General features: G+C 37.6%; 1 protein-coding gene across 1 annotated transcript in view; it reads right to left on the reverse strand.

Annotated features, from left to right (window-relative positions):
- LOC124594025 (lachesin-like) overlaps window positions 1–22,684 on the reverse strand; it is a 157,318-nt gene that overhangs the window by 17,967 nt on the left and 116,667 nt on the right. The window contains exons 8-10 of the mRNA XM_047132376.1: window positions 21,344–21,471; window positions 18,551–18,716; window positions 6,821–6,853 (exon numbers count right to left, since the gene is read on the reverse strand). Coding sequence (XP_046988332.1) covers window positions 6,821–6,853; window positions 18,551–18,716; window positions 21,344–21,471 — 327 coding nt within the window. The remainder of the gene's footprint in view (window positions 1–6,820; window positions 6,854–18,550; window positions 18,717–21,343; window positions 21,472–22,684) is intronic.

Here is a 22,684-nt window from a genome sequence, read left to right on the forward strand (position 1 = left end):
CACACACACACACACACACACACACAGAATAAAAACAACCTTCAAAGAGAGGAAATACTGAAAAGTAATTAGAAATAATGCTGCTTAGAGGAAAACAATCTCATACCAGTATTTATTAAAGCCACTGGGCTTTACATCTCCTTTATTTACACATGTCAAAAAGCAATCTACTTCTCGTTATCGCTTGGTTTGAGTGACAGTTTTATGAGATCAATTTATCCTTAAGTCCCCTGTATTTACTTGAAAACTGCCTGCAGAAAGTTCCTTTCTGTTATTTCTGATTCGATTAGTCTTTTCATGTTATTCTGCAACTTTTGGTAAATATCAACTCTTTACATTGACATGTACTTATTGGCTATTACTACAGGCAATACATAACAATGGGAAGTACAGTATCATGAAATTTTAAACATCTTTTCTTTTTTTTAAGTAATTCATATAGAGTTTTGTTTAAGTAAACCACTGTGTTATACACCTGCAGATAAATAGTGTGTGGTGCAAAGACCCACTTAGAGACTGTACAACTTCACTTGTTTTTAGTTTTTATTTTTTCTTACAGTGAGCTTGTACGATTTTGAAGTGAGTCTATGTGCTATCAATAGTAAGTAGTAGAGAAGCAGTAAAAAATCTACTGATATGTCACTTTCATTTTTCATCAATTCAAGAGCTTGACTCTTTAGATGTAAATGCAAGAGTTGAATGACAATTCTTTGGGCTTTTAAAATCGAAGAACTGATGGCATCAATTTTGATATCATCTATCCAGATTGATATGCTACCACTTGTCTGCGTAGTAACATCACGCTTAAGACTTGGAAAGATGCTGTAAGCTAATCTCCAGCGCCCTATATCTTTCAATGGGAACAATTCAGTTGTTTTTTTTTTTTTTCTTATGAAAGATTTACGCTGTTGCAAACAATTTGCTCAACGCAAGCCAGACAAAGCAGCACCAGGACTCCACAATTTTTTTTACCTTGCTATAGTGAATATGTTGTTAGTGCAATATGAGAATCTTCACATAATGACAAAATGAATGTGGATTGCACAATGGGGAGACAATAACTGCAGTTCTTACTGCTGTCTCAATTGCCGTCTATGCCAAAAGTAAATGGTACTCCATTACTGAAGAAAAATATAGCCAGCCAACAACACTGCATATTGTCATTTGCTAAAAGCTGACCCCCCCCCCCCCATGAACCATGGACCTTGCCATTGGTGGCGAGGCTTGCGTGCCTCAGTGACACAGATAGCCGTACTGTAGGTGCAGCCACAACGGAGGCGTATCTGTTGAGAGGCCAGACAAACATGTGGTTTCTGAAGAGGGGCAAGCACCCTTTTCAGTAGTTGCAGGGGCAACAGTCTGGATGATTGACTGATCTGGCCTTGCAACACTAACCAATACGGCCTTGCTGTGCTGGTACTGCAAATGGCTGAAAGCAAAGGGAAACTACGGCCATAATTTTTCCTGAGGGTATGCAGCTTTACTGTATGGTTAAATGACGATGGCGTCCTCTTAGGTAAAATATTCTGGAGATAAATTAGTCCCCCATTCAGATTTCCGGGCGGGGACTACTCAAGAGGATGTAGTTATCAGGAGAAAGAAAACTGGCGTTCTACAGATCGGAGCGTGGAATGTCAGATCCCTTAATTGGGCAGGTAGGTTAAAAAATTTAAAAAGGGAAATGGATAGGTTAAAGTTAGATATAGGGGGAATTAGTGAAGCTCGGTGGCAGGAGGAGCAAGACTTCTGGTCAGGTGAATACAGGGTTATAAATACAAAATCAAATAGGGGTAATGCAGGAGTAGGTTTAATAATGAATAAAACAATAGGAATGCGGGTAAGCTACTACAAACAGCACAGCGAACGCATTGTTGTGGCCAAGATAGACACGGAGCCCACGCCTACTACAGTAGTACAAGTTTACATGCCAACTAGCTCAGCAGACGACGAAGAAATTGATGAAACGTATGATGAGATAAATGAAATTATTCAGATAGTGAAGGGAGACGAAAATTTAATAGTCATGGGCAACTGGAATTCGATAGTAGGAAAAGGGAGAGAAGGAAACATAGTAGGTGAATATGGATTGAGGGTAAGAAATGAAAGAGGAAGCCACCTGGTAGAATTCTGCACACAGCATAACTTAATCATAGCTAACACTTGGTTCAAGAATCATAAAAGAAGGTTGTATACATGGAAAAAGCCTGGAGATACTGACAGGTTTCAGATACATTATATGATGGTAAGGCAGAGATTTTGGAACCAGGTTTTAAATTGTAAGACATTTCCAAGGGCAGATGTGGACTCTGACCACAATCTATTGGTTATGAACTGTAGATTACAACTGAAGAAACTGCAAAAAGGTGGGAATTTAAGGAGATGGGACCTGGTTAAACTGGCTAAACCAGAGGTTGTACAGAGTTTCAGGGAGAGCATAAGGGAACATACAACAAGAATGGGGGAAAGAAATGCAATAGAATAACAATGGGTAGCTTTGAGGGATGAAGTAGTGAAGGCAGCAGAGAATCAAGTAGGTAAAAAGACGAGGGCTAGTAGAAATCCTTGGGTAACAGAAGAAGTATTGAATTTAATTGATGAAAGGAGAAAATACAAAAATGCAGTAAATGAAGCAGGCAAAAAGGAATACAAACGTCTCAAAAATGAGATCGACAGGAAATGCAAAATGGCTAAGCAGGCATGGCTAGAGGACAAATGTAAGGATGTAGAGGCTTATCTCACTAGGGGTAAGATAGATACTGCCTACAGGAAAATTAAAGAGATCTTTGGAGAAAAGAGAACCACTTGTATGAATATCAAGAGCTCAGATGGAAACCCAGGTCTAACCAAAGAAGGGAAAGCAGAAAGGTGGAAGGAGTATATAGGCTGTCAATACAAGGGTGATATACTTGAGGACAATATTGTGGACATGGAAGAGGATGTAGATGAAGATGAAGTGGGAGATATGATATTGCGTGAAGAGTTTGACAGAGCACTGAAAGACTTGAGTCGAAACAAGGCCCCGGGAGTAGACAACATTCCATTAGAACTACTGACAGCCTTGGGAGAGCCAGTCCTGACAAAACTCTACAATCTGGTGAGCAAGATGTATGAGACAGGCAAAATACCCTTAGACTTCAAGAAGAATATAATAATTCCAATCCCAAAGAAAGCAGATGTTGACAGATGTGAAAATTACCAAACCATCAGTCTAATAAACCACGGTTCCAAAATACTAACATAAATTCTTTACAGATGTATGGAAAAACTGGTAGAAGCCGACCTCGGGGAAGATCAGTTTGGATTCCGTAGAAATGCTGGAACACGCGAGGCAACACTGACCCAACGACTTAGTTTAGAAAATAGATTAAGGGAAGGCAAACCTACGTTTCTAACATTTGTAGACTTAGATAAAGCTTTTGACAATGTTGACTGGAATACTCTCTTTCAAATTCTGAAGGTGGCAGGGGTAAAATACATGGAGTGAAAGGCTATTTACAATTTGTGCAGAAACCAGATGGCAGTTATAAGAGTCGATGGGCACGAAAGGGAAGCAGTGGTTGGGAAGAGAGCAAGACAGGGTTGTAGCCTCTCTCCCACGTTATTCAATCTGTATATTGAGCAAACAGTAAAGGAAAAAAAAGAAACATTTGGAGTAGGTATTAAAATCCATGGAAAAGAAATAAAAACTTTGAGTTTCACCGATGACATTGTAATTCTGTCAGAGACAGCAAAGGACATGGAAGAAGAGTTGAGTGGAATGAACAGTGTCTTGAAAGGAGGATATAAGATGAACATCAACAAAAGCAAAACGAGGATAATGGAATCTTGTTGAATTAAGCTGGGTAATGCTGAGGGAATTAGATTGGGAAATGAGACACTTAAAGTAGTAAAGGAGTTTTGCTATTTGGGGAGCAAAATAACTGATGATGGTTGAAGTAGAGAGGATATCAAGTGTAGACTGGCAATGGCAAGGAAAGCGTTTCTGAAGAAGAGAAATTTGTTAACATCGAGTATAGATTTAAGTGTCAGGAAGTCATTTCTGAAAGCATTTGTATGGAGTGTAGTCATGATGGAAGTGAAACGTGGACGATAAATAGTTTGGACAAGAACAGAATAGAAGTTTTTGAAATGTGGTGCTACAGAAGAATGCTGAAGATTAGATGGGTAGATCACATAACTAATGAGGAGGTTTTGAATAGAATTGGGGAGAAGAGGAGTTTGTGGCACAACTTGACTAGAAGAAGGGATCGGTTGGCAGGACATGTTCTGAGGCATCAAGGGATCACCAATTTAGTATTGGAGGGCAGCGTGGAGGGTAAAAATCGTAAAGGTAGACCAAGAGATGAATACACTGAACAGATTCAGAAGGATGTAGGTTGCAGTAGGTACAGGGAGATGAAGAAGCTTGAACATGATAGAGTAGCATGGAGAGCTGTATCAAACCAGTCTCAGGACTGAAGACCACAACAACAACAAAAGCTTTGAAATGGCAACAGTATTGAGATTTTAGCAATAAAAATATAATGCTCCCAAAGATGCAGTCACCTATGTTAGATGTTTGATTTTGTATGCAATGGCCCACTAAGGCTGCACATGCTATCATAGTTATTATACAATAGGAAATGAAACTGCTGGCTCAGAGTTTTATTTATCTAATAATCAGATAGGCTGACTTCTTCACGATTTATTTGGATCATGCATAAAGATTACGTCATGTATGAATATCTGTGCTACATGCCGCTTGCTATCAAAATTATGTGACTATGTAATTCAAACAGGCTAAACGATAGGCAGTTCTGAATGTGCCCTAACTAGTTTGTCACGGAAAAGTGATTGCTTTAGACTAAAGTTGTTTTGTGGATCCTATAGATGTGCTAGTTATTCACAAACACCATATGATGATTAATCAGCTACGTTTTCATTTTTATGGTGTTGCCGTACTTGAAAAGTCAGATGAACTGAGGAACTATATACAAAAGTAACTGTGATATAATGAGCTGTTATCACATAAACAGATATAATCATGTGTCATTGTCCCCCCCCCCCCCTGTGCCTCCTCTACTTGGTCGGTTCATAATCTACTATTATGTAGAAGTTATATTATCTCCTGAACTTTAAACTACACATATAATTTTCATGTACGTTCAGTGATCTGGAGTGAAGAAATTTGCCAAATATATTGATGGCCACATAACTGTGAACCTTTTCTTTTCCATAATTGATCTGAAGCATACAGAAGTAATAACCAAAAGTTATGATGCATATGGAAGATGTTTAGTAGCATCTGCACACCTATTCTTTACACTGTCTTGGTGTACTGAAACTCTACTTCTACTGACCAACTTGGGCCATTAAACATATAATTTTGATTGCTTTGCATCATCTGGTCACCAACATTTGTCAGCATTCCTTGTCTAACCACATTATTGCAATGAGTAGTAAATAATATCTGAAGAACTACATTAGTAACAAACTATTATCATCATGGATGAAGAATATGGATCAGCACATCATGAGTTTTTGTAAGTCATATGTCACACACAAGAGTACTGATTGTTATATAAATGTCTGTATTTCATAACATGTAAAAACAGTTTTCTGTTACATAAGGACGAGGCAACTGTTATGAAACTGCCATGTGTTTTCTATAAGGCTCCAAGGAAAGCCAATTAAACAGTTTCTTTAATTTTCCAAAGTCTTACAACTTTAGGGATACTGTTGAAACATAGGAACGGCAGACACCATAGAGTTAACTACATATCCATATGGACACAGATAATGCAAGAAACAAGTCACAACACAGATTGTCCAAAGTGGTGATACAACATGAAGACAGCATTATACCCAGAAGCAACCTTAATATTAAGGAGAATAAGTACTCTGCTTCCCAGTGTAAGAAGCAGTTGGGTGGAAACAGAACAAATAGTATCTGCTCAAGTATATCAATAAGAAGAATAAAAACTGTAAAGCAACAGACAAACCAGAGAGGAAGGCAAATAGTTAGAGGATGATCATGCTAAGACATGTAACTAAACACACACACACACACACACACACACACACACACACACTTACGTCTCTCGTAAGAGTCAGCAGGCGCATTTTCTCTGGTATTCCGGCAGGTATTTGCAGTTTCATATTTGTGAAGTTTAGCTAGCTAGAGTCAGCCCAAACAAATACTGCTTGCCAGATCTTTCATGCGATGCCCAGCTTTGAAGGAAAGCATCATTTGTTCCCATTGCAAAGAAAATTATTTTTAAATTGAAATTTGAAGTCCCCATTCAATACAGTGAACCAAAATTAGCCTAGTGGGATATATGTATTAACGGAGACAGTAAAACAAAAAGAAAACCAGTATTCAGGCAGTACCTCAGTTGCTGCTGGAGTACTGGTTATTCTTTGATCTCTACTGTTCCTGTTAACATGTACTGATTAACAAATATCACACTAGACCAAGTTGCGACAGCTCTGTTGAATGGCCACACAAAATTCCAATTTAAAAATAATTTTATTTGCAACTGAAAACAAACTGAAGCTTTCCATCACAACTGGGTCTCACATCAAAGATTGCAACTATGCATTGCAAGAACGAAATTGCAAAAATCAGCGGAAACAACAAAGAAACCTCACCTGATGACTCATAGAAGAAACACTCATTATATCTATATTTCAAAAAGGAAGTATGCAAGGGGTTGGATTAATGATGATTACAATGCAAAAAATGCAATCAACAAGCATTCAGACAGTAACTTCATACATGATGAGGTGTCAACTTAGAAGTAATAAAAGGTCCCAAATTGATGATGGTAGTTTCACATACCTCCTCGAGGTTCTGCTACACCAAGTTCATGAGCTAAAAAACAAAATATAAAAGCATAAAAGACTGAAATCAAACAGAAAAAGCTTGTGCAAATTCTTCAGAAAAAAGATGTGCAGCTTTTGTAACGGCCATTTTCTTGTAATCGATATCTGCTGGTCTGTGCTTATCTACAGAAATGTCATAGATTAGTTACTAAATTTTATTTTTGTAAAATCAAAAGAGGTTTTATTCCCTGATTATTCAATAAGCCTCACATCAGATGCCTGACTTAGTGCTTGTCATTAAATTTCTGCAGTACACACACTCCATAAAACGTAAGTATGTGGCACATATATTCTTGACATTGCAAAAGCTGCATTGAACTATACTTAAAACAATGAGGTAATTTGTTTTCTCAGCTACTCTTCACAGTAATACTATCTTAGGAAGAGAACATTATTTACAGTGCAGGGAAAAATAAACATCAGGCAAAACTACTTTCACAACAAATTACTACACTTTCACTAAATAAAATGTAAGATGTCACATTGCTGATCACATTTACTCATAAAATCAGTGCACATAACAAAAGATATTAGTAACATAAATATACAAATAATTGTAAAATTTATTTTTCTACTTACTTTCTAAGTTACTGAAGACAATTTCTCACTTGGTAAAGTAATACAAGGCCAGGATAATTACCTTATTTTTCTTTTGCTTTGAGAAGGAGTCAATATGCTATGTTCTGTCATCTTAGGTGTAAGAAGGTACAGAATATATGTAAGCATGCTAACCTGATTTGGTGATTTAAAAGAGCCTAAATGAGGATTTGAAAACCTAATCAATCCCAAGATGTTTTATCCCTACTCATCTAATTCAGTTTGCAATTATGATGCTGTAGCACAGTAAACAGATACATATCTGAGCTTGTACAGTATTCCAATCGCAATTTTGAAAAGAAAATTCAATTTTCCCTTTGAAAATCCATTCTAATAATAAAACTGTCATGTCTGCCTGTTTTAACTCACTGATCTCCAAAACTACTATACGAATTTTCATGCAGTTTTCACAGGTAACTTGAGCGCAGCTTGGGGCTACATAAAGAGTTTATTTCATTTAAAGTGGATAAAAAAAAACAGAATTTAAAGTTTTACCTAAAATGTCTGCTCAGCTTAGTAGCTTAGATGTTCACACTAAAGAATCAATATATGATGCCATTAGTTTTGTAGTACACCAAAGAATCAATAAAAGGTGCTATTAGTTGTTTTAACTCAATGACAAATGTATTCTCAGAAGTTTATGTCAGTGACAGAATTAAGCACCACAATCTTTACATTTAGGTTCTGGTCAGCAGACTTCTCAACATGATTAACATTTCTATCAAGATACAGAACTATTTCTTGAAGATCAAGTTCAATCATTCTTATCATTTTCTTTATTTGAGCTGCTTATGATGAAGCCTATTGTACACTGAGGATTAAATTTACTTTCTTTCCTTCCAACAGCAACAACTTAACAATGAGTAATTACATGAGAAATTATTATGAGTGAATAATCATGCTATCAGGAACATTTACAATGGCAATGGGGGAATATTTTCAAGAATTACAATGGTGAGGGCACAGTGGTCTGGTGATAGGGAACAAAATATAGAAACAGAAACTTTATTCATGACTGTATTGCACTAACAGCCCGTTATCAACAGCTCTCATTCCAGAAAATTTATTCCACTGCTGGAATGTCCATGTTGCCTCCTTGGAACTTTGTAAACAACATCCAAGAGTCTCTTTCATATTAATCACAAATGGTTATTGTGAGATACTGTTATAAAATTTGCATCTCTAATAAAAATTCAACATGATCAGGAAAAGAAGAAAATGGAAAGAGAAATGCAGACAATTCACTGTTAAGTGACTGCCCAGATTTCCTCACAAACTGAAATTGCGATATCAGTATAGGAAAAAGGTACTTCCTATTTGGAATAGGTACTTGATTCAAATATGATTAGAGGCAGTGTATTGGACATATCATATCACATTTGTGTTTGCACTATTGTAGTGATCAGAGCATATGTTGGATGGGTGTAAAAAGCTTCATATCTTCATTGTCTCTCAAAGAAATATAGTTACCGAGGAATTCCTCTTGGTCTCGGATACTCATTCCCATATACAAGAGTTGTCCTGCACCAAGCAGAAGACATGCAAGTACTCCTTCAGTTTCCCCCCACTGTCCAAGGTGACAGAGATGAAGTACTGTAAAATGGACAAATTTTCAAAGGTGCACTCAGTCTAGTCTCTCCTTTCCATGAATAATATGAGTTGTCCACATCAAGCTGCACTGTTGGATGAATTTCTAACAACTGAAGACATCATCACTTGGATCAGCTATCAACTTCTCCAGATCTGAATCCAAGTGACCATCCTCACAAAAATCAGTTTCAGCACATTTTTAAATACATGTACTGGATACTGATGTAAGCCGCATATTTTGTGATTTATCTGAGCTTGGTTCTGAAACCCTGCTCTCATCCTGTTCAGGCAATGTGATCCCTTTCTGGATTATGCTTAACTTATGGCATGACTGGTTAAGAAAAACCTTAATTTGATGGTACACTACTTCAAACTTTAATAATCACAAATTAAGGTCTAAATCTTGGAGGATGTCTGTGTGGGAATTACAAATGTAAGGGCAATGGAATTTCTGCTAGAGTGCTAAGGATACTCACTATTTTGAAATGTTGCATAACTTCACAGTGGGGTACAACAGTACGTAACAAATCAGATGTTAAATGCACTTCATCAATGAAACAAACAAGAAATTAACTGGAAACTGTGGCACTTATAAAGAAAAGAAAAGAAAGTGCAATTTCTAACGGGGTCTTCTCTTTTTTAATGTATAATTTGACTCATTTTAATTTCCTGGAGGTTCCCCTTTGTGATGGAACCCACAGACGATGATAAATGAATGACTGAAACAGTGATATTAAACCAATTATTTGAATTCCAGGATATTACTTTTGATGAAAGAAGATTCAATGAATTTTACAGTACATAGTACTGACAGCAGATAATATGCACAGATATATGGAAAATAACATTTACCATTTTATGTGAGAAACTAACACATTTACTCTCCCTGCAGGTTACTCTTACTCAAAGGCATAAAAGCTGTAATGTTGTGCTGTGTAATTTCTGCTCCCTCTTTCAGTGTTCACACTCCTGTCATTCTTTAAGAGATCCACATCGTTTCTGCTGTTCTTAATAATTTCTCTCGTGGTTGCTGTTGTTCCCACTTAGTCTTTTGCATGAGTAATCCCAATCAATATATCCATGTATGTGTACTTATTAGCCAGTTATGGATGCCCAATAGGCAGTTTCCTGCTACTAAATCAGTAAACACTGACATACAATTACAGTAGACACTGTCATATTTCATCTCTCTCTGCTGCTCATTGTCTGCACGAGTTTTCTAAATACATTTTACTTATTTATTTATTTTCATTATTTGCAGAATAATGTAAATTTAAGAACTGGATTGGTTTGACAACACTGCATTGTTTTGCAAAAATGTTGTATGTGAATTAACTGGGGTTAAAACTGTTAAATTTTGACAAACATGGAAATTCAAAGCAATTAAAAGTATATAGAGTAGTCTGCAGGTAGTAATAGTTGAACCTGCACCATGTAAACATGACTGAACAACTCATTGAATAATAGATGCACTGAGTTGTTGGCAAAGAGGGAGTGGGGTGGGTTCTGAAGGGTGGAGAGAGGGAGAGGGAGAGGGAGGGAGAGAGAGAGAGAGAGAGAGAGAGAGAGAGAGAGAGAGAGAGAGAGAGAGGGAGGGAGGGAGGGAGTGTTGGAGAGAGAAAGGGAGAGAGAGAGAGTGTGGGAGAGAGAAAGGGAGAGAGAGAGTGTGGGGGGAGGGCGGGGGCAAACACATTCATGTATGACTCTCTGACAATGATATGTAAACACTGCATGAAATACTTGCTTGAAAATAAGTGAAGATATTAACCAAGCCTGTAGGCTATGCTGCTGTACTGAACATGAGCAGCACATTCTCCATACATTGCAAGAGTCAGAACCGTGTTCTGTGTAGACAAGAGTGCATTATATTGGAGCTAACAAGGAGACATCCCAGTGGTGGGATCAATTTTTTGAAACCAGATGTTCAGTGATGTAGGTTAAGATCCCAGGTGCCACATACTGCAGTCATTCACCGTGGTGGGCTCTCGTTTGCGGATAGCTGCCAAATTTTTTTTTTTTAATTTGTGCCCTGCTCAACAATGTTAAGAAAGTCAAATTACATAGTCTGGTTGTATGGTGTAATGGATAGGATAACAGCTTCATAAGCGAGAGGTTGTTGGTCTGAATCTTGTCAGGTAAAGTAATTTTTTTACTTTTATATCTTTATTGAAATAACTTTGATCATTATTTTAATTCAGTTAATTGGTTGAAACGTGAATTTTTATTTCTATTCCTTTATCATGTTATTTTAATCACTGTTTCATTTTTTATATCATTCTTTTTCCAATCAGAATTTTTGTGACTATGAATTTAATTATATTCATGTATTACAATATTCAATTATTTGACAATTCCAATTATCAGTTAAAAAACAAAAGGCAAAATAATCTGTTTATATTGACTGTGCAGTGGTGTGAAAAATGTATTTTTCGTTGCCAGACGTCCTATTTCTTATTCCATGGTAATCATACAAACATTTAAAACATAACCTAAATATCTATTACACTATGGACAAAATAATGCAGATGATGATTTAAATGAAAGGTGGGTTTTAAGTAAAAAGAAATTCAAATAAAATGAGAAACTGATGTAATGAACACAATAATTTAGATAAAAACCAGTGCGATGAAACAAAAGAAAGTAAACTGAAATTAATACATAAAATTAATTAAAAACACATGAACATAGATTTCAAGTGGAAATAGAATGATAGGAAGAAAAAATGAGAGCAAATGAAGAAGTTGATGTTACGATTAAAATGATGTGACAAAGGAATGGAAATAGAAAATTACATTTAAATCAGTTAACAGAGCAAAAATGATGATCAAAGTAGTTTCGATACAGTTTTGAAAATGAAAAATTTAATGCACCTGACGAGATTCAAACCTACAACCTCCTGCACGTGAAGTTACTGTCCTATCCATTACACCACATAATCAGACTATTTGAAGTTACTCTTTCAATGCTGCTGAGTGTCACACTAAATTCCAAAAAAAAAATTTGTCAATTACTCACAAACGAGGGCCCACCAGAGTGAATGGCTGCAATATGTGATACATGGGATCTTAACCTACATAACTGTGTAGATTGTTTCATAAAGGTGATCCCACCTCTGGAGACCTCTCCCTGTAAGTGAATTCAAATGTGGGCATATTGTTGGTGTTTATACATTGCATGCTTCCATAACCAAGGTAGCCAAAGTTTTTGGTGTTCCAAGAGGCATCACATACAGGGAAAGCAGAAAAACATCATCAGTCAAGTCACAATGAGTATGTGTAAAGTGACTGTGGTGGCCATTCAATGAAGAGTATTGTTACAAAAAGTAAGAGGACAGTAGCTGCAAAAGCCACTGCAGAACTGAATGTCATACTCACGAACACTATCAGCATCAAAACAACATGAAGGGAGGTCCATAAACAGGGAATCGCAGGGAAAGCTGGAATTCCAAAACCACTCATCAGGTGATGCAAATGCCCAAAACAGGAAAAGATGGTACCAACACCATTAAACTTGGACAAAAAGGCAATGGAAGACCATCATTGATCAGATGTGTTGTGTTTCACACTGTTTCCAACTTCGTGCCACGTTTAAGTCCAAGAAGTGAAATGTGGCAGGGGTTCATTGATGATTTGGTAAGCCATGTGATGGTATTCCATGGGCCCCATGGTTACTTTGCAAGTTCACATTACTGCTGAGGATTATGTGATCATTTTGGCTGATCCGTTTGGTCCCACGGTACAATATTTTTTTCCCCAATGGTGATACAGAGCTCCAAGATGACAGAGCTCCTCAAGCTGCTCGCATCATATGCACTGGTTTTGTGAGTACAAGGACGATTTGTCAATCTCCCCTGGCCACTACAGTCAGCAGATCTCAATATTATTGACTCTTTGTGGTCTACTTCGGTGAGAAGGATGATAACGGCATAAGATTACCTTGAAAACCATACTGGATCTGTATTTATCTATTCCAAGGTGACTGGAAGCTCTTTGTGTGCCAACAGTTTTCCTACAACGCATTATGTATGGTAGTTTGTTGTGTTTGTGGCGTTCCCATATTTTTGTCCCTTCCCTGCACCTCCAGAAAAGAGGGACCTGGATCCAAACACATATGTAACACAACTGAGCACTTTGTGTGCACAATCGAGAAATCAAAGACTCTCTCATTAATACCTGAAGATAATGCACAGTCTTACGGAGATGGCCAGGTATTCGAATGTCATCATGCAAATAACACCAAAAATATAATTATAATTAAAGTAGATAATGACAGACAGATGCTAATATAATTGAAGACATTAATTATTTAGACACCACTGTTTAGAATTTTTTAGAATAATAGTTTAAATTTAGTACCTTTTTAAGTTTCTTAGTATTAGCATTCTTTCATTTTAGAAGATACAGCTGTTAAATACTGTAAAAATTTGTTGCAACAGCTGATGTCAACAACAACTGTAATAATATTAACATATTTCTACACTTACGTGTATTGTGTGACTTAAGTGCTAACAGAATTATTAACTGTGTGTTTGATGGAATATTGTGATTATTTTATGATGGTGTAGTGGTCATGCCACCCCACCCCACCCCCCCTCCCCTCCTATCAGTTGATAGGGCATGTTCTGAGACAGCAAGGAATCACCAATTTAATATTGGAGGGAAGAGTGTGTGTGTGTGTGTGTGTGTGTGTGTGTGTGTGTGTGTGTGTGTGTGTGTGTGTGTGTGGGAGGGGGGGGGGGGGGGGGAGGGTAAAAATTGTAGAGGGAGAGCAAGAGATTTTTTTTTCTTTTTTTTTGGGGGTGGGGGCAGGGGGAGGGAGGGGGGGGGGATCATGTGCACTAGTTATTTGTAGCTTGGACAGCTGCATCAAACCTTCCTTCGGACTGAAGACACAACAGCAACAACAGTGGTCATGAAGTAAACCAACATCTGTTTCTTCAACGTAAATAAATCAAATCAATCTACCAACATTACTGTCTGTCAGATAATTTATTTATATCAGGCTAATTAAACTTGTAATTTATGTTTGTTTCTCCATAATGATGAAATCGATGAAGCATGTTAACTGAGTGAAGGAGTGGATCAAAGTAGACATCTTCTGAATAATCAAGAGTTATCTGACATACTACCAAACACATGAAAAATTTAAAACTGCATAATTATTCATTTTTCACATTCAACTGCAGGTCTCCACCCCCTTCCCTTTCAAACAATAACGAGCTGTGTAAATTATTTTATAGGTTTGAGGAAGGAAAGAGCATTTTATCTTTAACACAACGATGCCTAATAAAGTCCTATTGGATTCAGATCAACATTCAGGATGATGAGTGTGTCTACTCTAGCACAATGGCCATACTGTGACTGTAGTTTCAACTACATGTGAAAGAAAGTCCCTTCCTTTATTGTTTATTAAAAATAAGTAATTTTGAAACTTGTTACATGCTCCAGCTACCCTTGGCAGATACATCTCTTCCCACATCACTGTCTTCCGGGTTGCCTACCGTTGACTATCACACTTATGAAGTTACCAGCAAGTACGGTAGACTATTGAAAGGCACCCTACTGGCATATGCCACATTCATAAACAGACTTGTTAGTGGAACTACTGCAGTGCTATAATCAAAGCACGGTAATATTATCCCTGATAACTGCAGTGGGCTGAGTGCAGGAGCCCACTGTGCCCACTGCAACGTAAGGGGATTTTGTAAATGTCTCTATGGCAATGCCTCATTTTTCCAGAGCTCTATAGACAGCTACTGTTTCCGTCTGCAACCATTTGCATAGGTGAAAGCTGGAAACGATGTTGCCAGCTGTCAGGGATCATCTTATGCTGACTCAACTATCGTCCTGCCTTTCCAATATGAATTTAGTATTAGGAGGACAATACCAATGGATGTGACAACTTGCCACAGAGCAAGTTTCTGTGTGGACTAATTTATTTGTATAGTACTTTCAAAATGCTACACTGGTGCATTTGTTGACAGGGATGCAGCTCAACAGAAGTAAAGAGCACATCACAAAAGTGGTGCAGTCGGTATTGTGACTTGACATCTCAGCTACAGTCAATACTGGGGCAAGAGACTTAAAAGACATCAACCACATTTCTCCTGGTATTTGGTAAGTTTATGGACAGTCATCGATACGGTTATTTCAGAGGGCAATTTTGGACCTCAACCACAAGTTATTGTATGTAGAAAGTATATGATACAGTTTACTTTTTCAAGTTTATCTACTTTCTAGTGTTGACTTCAGAACTGTCAGTGTATTGTGGACATAGTGGCCAACACAGAATTTTCTCTGAACTCTAGTCTGCTCTAAGTGACATTATCAGAATTTAGTTATTTGTTGGACACTGTGACTTGGGTCATGCAGGCTGTGAACTCTAATTGTGTGTGACATCTTCTAGATGCTGCAAAATACTGAGTTTCTGATTCTAGTGCTTAACCTCCTCCAGTTGCTGCAGACTTCCTTGCGAAAAGTGAATTCTACCCTGGAAAAGTTAGTGCATCTCAGGAACAGTTGCTATGCTGGATGGAGGACCAGGAACATCACCATGTAGATGTTCAGCAAATGCCACCAGCATTCCTTCCATTTGATTTGGCACAAGAACAATGGGCCAGTTATGTGGACAGACTTGAACAACATTTTATGGCACACAAAACCATAGATGATGCAATGAAGCAAGCATTTCTCTTGTCTAATGCTGGTGCTTATGTGTATGGTCTGGCTCAGCAGCTTTTCCCCGATAAAGACCTGTGTGAGTTGAGTTATTCAGATGTCAGGTGACTATACAGAGTAAACTACTTGTTACTGCAGCACACCATAAATTTTATTGTACTTATAAGAAGCCTGACTAATCATTTAAGGAATGGGTTGCTACTTTTTGGAGTCATACTCATGACTCATTTCCTGTGTAAAAGCAAAGATTGCGCTCTTTACTGTGCGGACACTACAGTGAGGAATATGTTAATTGTCCATGCTCTAGATGCAGAGCTATGAAGGGAACTTAGCATTTTAATAATCCATCAGTTATTCAAGCTTTCAAACAGTCCAAGCAAACAGAACAAGCACTTGACGACAAGGGAATTGAACTTTTGTGAACAAGCTTTAAGTGTGCAGATGTTCCTAAAGGGAAAAAGAATGTCTGGGTCACAGGCTCGATTTTGTTTCGAGAAATTATGTTGCATAGTCAAATGCTCCTCTTGTGCCAGTGATGCTTCAATAGATACATCTGAAACTGATACTGAGGACTTTGAAAATACTTCTCCTAGTGACAGATTTGAAAATAATGTATATAATGTTCTCTCACATCATCGTTTTGACTCTAATATAATGTTGATGAAAACACCATAAGGACAAGGTTCATTAACATTGGTTAAATTTCATGTAGATACTGGTTTACTTACATCTCTTATCAATAGTGACACTTACACTTTAATTGGATCTCCTACACTGCTCACATTCCATGGAACTTTGAAATGTTATAGTAAGCATACAGTACAAATCAAACGATGTTGTTAATCATAAAGACAACTCCACTTTTTGTGACAAAAGTGTGCACAGTGGTGAATATCTTGAGACTAGATCTCTATCAGCATCTGCATTTCAGGATTCATGATTCAGATGCACACATCCAGGTCTTCTTTCCTGCCTAGACTGGGGCCACCAGAGTCATTTCTGTTCCTTTGGACCTTTTTTGGAAACACATTGGCTCACCCTGTTCGATGCATACTCAGACCACCCCTATATGGTATGGATTTACAACACAGGAACGTTCCACAAGACCCAGGTGTTACAGTGGATCTTTGATGTTGGAGGTCTTCTTCGTGCCATGGTAGTGGATTATAGTGTCCCCATTATATCCCAAGAATTCTCCTTCGGCTGGACACCACAACCGACTGGGCTACCAGCCACTTCATCCCAATGTTCAAAGATCAAATGTAAAAGTTAGCAGCTGATCATCCTCCAGAGGACCCCCTCCTTGTTTCTCTCTGCTGACAGAAGCACCACCCATAAGGATGCATCACCATCAGAAAGGTTGTACAGGTGCCAGATGTTGAACATCCTGTCCAGTGCACTCTACCACCAAGACACTGCAGGCATTACTGGCTTCCATCATGGGAAATGGCAGTCAGTGACTCAGTTGGGACAGCAAGGAGAAATGCACCAACCTGACTTCACCAGAATCCAATCAAGCCTTGGGGTGGTCCTGCTTTACAAACTTTGTATCCCCTTTTCAGTTGCAGATACCAATAACACATCTTTCCACTTGGGGGAAGGGACTGTTTGAACATGCCAGTGCCATACTGTTGCTGATGCCTGGTTGTCATCATTTCATCCCCATCGACGTGCAGGTCGCCGAAGTGGCGTCAAATCGAAAGACCTGCACTAGGCAAACGGTCTACCCGACGGGAGGCCCTAGCCACACGACATTTCCATTTATACCAGCGGCACCTGGATGTACAGAGCCACAGCATCAGCACAGGGGTGAGGACACAGATGGATGTCATCCAATGCCCACAGTAGTGGCCAATGAAAAAGAGACTTTGCCTCAACCTTCTTTTCTTTTTTTTTTTTTTTGGGGAGGGGGGGGGGGACACCCTACAGCTGTCCCTGTTGGCTTCATCTCTACCAACATATCTGTGTTCCAGCTTGCCTGCTTCACAGGCAACACAGTGAGTAGCCTAAGTCTCGGCAGCTGTTCAACAGAGGAACATTTTGCTGGACCTTCCACAGCCTCCAACCAGTGATGACGATAACACCATCTGGCCAGGAGAGCCACTGGGTAACGAGTCATTATCTATCACAGTGACAGCCAATCGTGCAGATCCAATGTAGTCATGTGCACGGTGTTATAACTTGCGGCCCAAGGGCTGACAAGGTAGTCCCAGTCATATTCTACAATCAACAGTTGTGTTCCGCAGTCCACTATCAAAGTTATGAAGTTACCAGAACGTGTGGTGGACTACTGAGAGACTACATGGAACCACCACAGTCTTAGTACTGTCTTGCAGATATGGACTTTGTCTCTGGAGGACATTACTAATGGAAGCAATAACTTCTCATGGACTTAGTTTCCATCTGTATTGACTAATTTATTTGTGTAGTAGTGCCAGAATGCTACAATGGTGCACCATTAATAGTGATGCAGCTCAACAGAGATAGCATGTTGCATAAAACTATACAATTAAATCTTACATTCCTACGTAAGAAATAAATTGTTAGTAAGGTACTTCATAATACAAGTGAATGTAAAATAAATAGCTGTTTAGCAGATATACAACGAAGCATTAAAAAATTAAGCTTTCACATTAAGCAATAGGCTGTGTACCAAAGCTGTACTTTTCTACCACCACCTTATCAATGAAGCTATGCACTCCACATAGTTACAATAGAAGCTGTAGTTTTACTGTGACACAAAATGAATCAAAAATTTTAAAAGCCAAAGTCAACTATCAAATTAATATAGTAGTCACAGTCTGACATGAGGTTAAACTTACTGAGTTGGAAGGTGTGTGGAGCAGATCGTGATGAACCAAATTCATTGGTTGACACTAGCACAACCTCATACTCTCCTGGTGGCTGAGGACTGAGTTTATGTTTCACAGTGTAAATATTGCCTTCAGCATCAGTAACTGCAGGACTCTCTGACTTCCAATCCTCACTCTAGAATAAATTCAAGAAGTAAATGAAATATAACCATAATACAACATACTACGTCTTAATTAGATGCTGATATGTTCTGAGTGGACTACAAATAATGGAACAAGTGAAAGAAACTACTTATCATACAACTTGGATGTTGAGTGGTTGATAGGCACATAAACAATACTGAAATCATTCCTAAGCTTTTAAGACCAAGCTGTTCTGTGGAGCCAACTGACAAATAAAAATATTCAAACATACATACTTGGATACATTCAGTGGAACAGCTACCTTGTACTACCACTGTAGCCTGTCTAGGCTTGAATATCAATCTTGTTCATGCATCAGTCGACTGCTCAACAACATGGTGAGATGTTACCTTTACTTCTCTTATTGTTTTATAACTATTACACCTTCATTCTTTATCTTCAGGAAGCAAAATTCTAATTACTGAAATCGCCTGACCCTGCAGACTAAGATTTGAGTGACCGTCCTTCCCCACCCGCCACCCCCTTCACTTTTATAACTTTCTGCAGCCAGTCCTCCTTTTCTCTTTGAGGAAGTAACATATAAATTCCACATTATAGGAAAAATGTCAATCTTTCAGGAGATAAGTTTATGATAATACTTCATTTTAATATATGCATAATCACGCAGAAGAGGTGTACACATATATAGTCTGCTGCCAATACTAATTGAAGATCATTGCAAATAGATTCAAATAAGACAATTATGAAAACTTTGTCACCTTACAGAAGTTATATGCACATATAAGAGAACTGTATTCAAGCAATGACTGTCCCTCCAACAGCATGTTAAAAAAAAAGTTTGTACAAAATATTTGTAACAATGCACAAAGTTAACTGTAAAGTTTCCAAAAGGATGACTTCAATAATGTTTTTGGTAAGTAGAATTACCAGTTCAAGCAACCAGCAAATCAGTAAATGGATCCATTTAGCTTGTTTATATGCATTCATGTTCTATCACACAAAATGTTAGTATAATAAAAAGTAGCTATAAAAATGTATAGCTCTTATAGAAATCTGCTCAGACAGCCATTGAAATTTACAGTGCCTCTATTCCCACATAAAATCCATAATTAGTTTTAAAACAGTGCTATTTTTATCACTTGATAAAAAAAACATGACCTTTACAGAGTAATTAGCCTCAGTAGGAGCAGAAAAACCTTTCACAAAATTCTCTGATAACCTATCCAGTTGCGCACAAATAATACGTAGTGGGGGGGGGGGGGGGGGCAGGAGGAGGAGGAGGAGGAGGAGGTGGGGAGAGAGAGAGAGAGAGAGAGAGAAAGAGAGAGAGAGAGATAGTTGTTTAAGAGGAGTGGGCACTAGGGCTGTGTTGTGTGTGACTAAGCTTAAGGGTATTGTTGTTACATATCACTCTATGGCATTTTAGTATTGACAGTATTTCCTCATTGTATAAGGTAAATGATAATACTGTCAGGTACAGAGGAACTTGCCAACATTTAATTTGTTCCAAATATAAATGTACATTAATTGTGCAAAAATAACCTTTGTGATTGGGCTGCCTTACTTTTGAAAGAACTTGCAACAGCAAAGAGTCAGTGAATAGTGACTATATTTTCAAAAAAACATTTTTATATTATACAATTATTTACTGAGTACTGACTCTGAGCTATAGATCAGTTACAGAATATATTTTTCATAATATTAATAGAATCAGCATCATCACAGTGTGTCAACTATATCAATTTATATTTTTACTCATGCTTGTCATTCAGAGACAAAGAACTCTCTAAATTTCTCATTTCAGAAGCATCTCCTAAGTTGCATCATTAAAGCAAAACTTTACCAATGGAAATTATTACATTAAGAAATTAGATATGAACTTTCTGTCATATAGGAACTTAGCTAGATTAGTGAAGTGCAGCATCTTTATGGGGTTTTGACTCAACAAAGTAACATAAAGCTGTATGGAGAAATATTGAACTCTCTGTAGATAAAAATTGCTCGTAGCTTCCAGATATTTGTAAATGGAGGACATTACATGTGAACAGACCTCTCTAATCCCTCTCACAAATCTTCAATTGGATGCAAACAGGAAAAGCACTGTACACACCTGGCTGTCCATGTCAAGTTTCCTAAAAATGCTCATCAAACTGAAATTAGACACTCCTTGTACTCAAAGCATATGTTCTCACATTTTCATACATCCCATTTTGGAGGTGTATGAATTGAATGAGTAATTGTAAGAAAATTTTCACAACAGGAACCATTAACTGGCTTTTCTAAGAAATCTGTGGACGCAGGCTGCGGCATGAATAAATGCTCCAGTCAAATACTGAACTTAAGTTGTATAGTACCTCTTTGACATTCAGGATCTATGGAAGCATGATGTATCCTGCTGTCCATACAGAGACTATCGATATTATAACTAACACACCCAAGGCATATCCTGCCGTCCATCTAACATCAAATTAGTGACATCATGTGCTCAAGAGTGTCATTACTTCTTGTACAGTATGCTAAACATGTACCCTACTAATGTGGCCAAAACTTACTACTTGCAGTGCTTCAGGAAAACAGCAGCCTATAAATACTATTTTTACAAAAAACACATTCTAAGATATGCACTAGTAATTGAAATAAATTTATATGACAAATTACCATTTTGTTCCTGTATCGTAGTTCATACTGAGATATAGGCGCATAGCTTTCCAAAGTCCATTCAAATTCAACACTACTTCCATCATCTGCATGATTAACTTTCTTTAGAGCAGGTGTGCTTGGCATCCCTGCAATACATCAAACTAACATTAAATTTGTTTCATTTTTCTTCATTGCCTTAAAATTCAACACAGTAGCATGTTTAAGTATACTATGGAGATTTACATTTTTTTTAATTGATGAAAATAGTAAAAAAATGTTGGAATATACACTGCTATGTCATTAATTAACTGTTAAATAGTATACAACAGCTTAAACGGTGCAAGTATTGTAAAAGTTCTTCTTTGGCACATTATTTACAACTGACCCATTCGTACATTTCATTTCATAAGCTTCAGTATATTTGTACTTCCTTACTGATTTATGAAAGATGGATATTGCTTGTGTAATATTTCATAAATTCTAATAACTATTTTAGTCTTGTGTGTTATTATACAACATCCAGCAGTTCACGTATCTTTATACAACTTGAAGACATTATGAATACCTACAATTGCAGTGCCCCACAGTAAAATATTTAGATCAAGCTCTTATTTTATACTCATATTTCTTTGATCATGTGAGATGCTAGGAGTGAAGCAACACATAAATTGTAACATGTAGTCCTTTTATACTGGCAAAAACAATTGAAGATACTATGAAATTATGAAACTGAAAAAAGTAAAGTAAAAACATAAAAACAGTCACAGCAGAATGATTACCAACTGCTGCCAAATAATTAGAAACATAGCAAATAAACACATGAAAAGGAGGATGAATAAACCACTTTTCTCTCTTCAGATAAGTAAGCCATTGCTGTTGCCTCAACAATTAACATTCTTTTGGCTTTGAGTTTCATGTTTTAATACAATGTTATACATCTTTCCCTACTAGAATTAAATTCCGTAGCTCATCATAAAGGTCAACACTCCATGTTTTGATGTGATAATGGTACAACTCTTAACTTTCAAACTGCTCAGGATTGTCAACATGATGCTCATGATGCAATAACTATGTTGGGAAGTTGTGGCAGGCATGAACTTAATTAAAAAGTCTACATAGGAGGTTGTTTGAGACACACAGGAAATGATTTGAACAACTGTTGTTAAGGCAACAATATTATGAAATGGTCAGATTGCTACTCACCATAAAGACAACCTGCTGAGCTGCAGACAGGCACAACAAAAAGAGGGTCACACATTAATACCTTTTGGCCAAAGTCGTCTTCAGCAAGGAAAACACATTGACATACGCATGTACACCTCACTCACACATGACTGCTTCCACCAGCAGTTCTGACTA

Source organism: Schistocerca americana, chromosome 2 (assembly GCF_021461395.2).
Source record: "Schistocerca americana isolate TAMUIC-IGC-003095 chromosome 2, iqSchAmer2.1, whole genome shotgun sequence".
Lineage (NCBI taxonomy): Eukaryota > Metazoa > Arthropoda > Insecta > Orthoptera > Acrididae > Schistocerca > Schistocerca americana.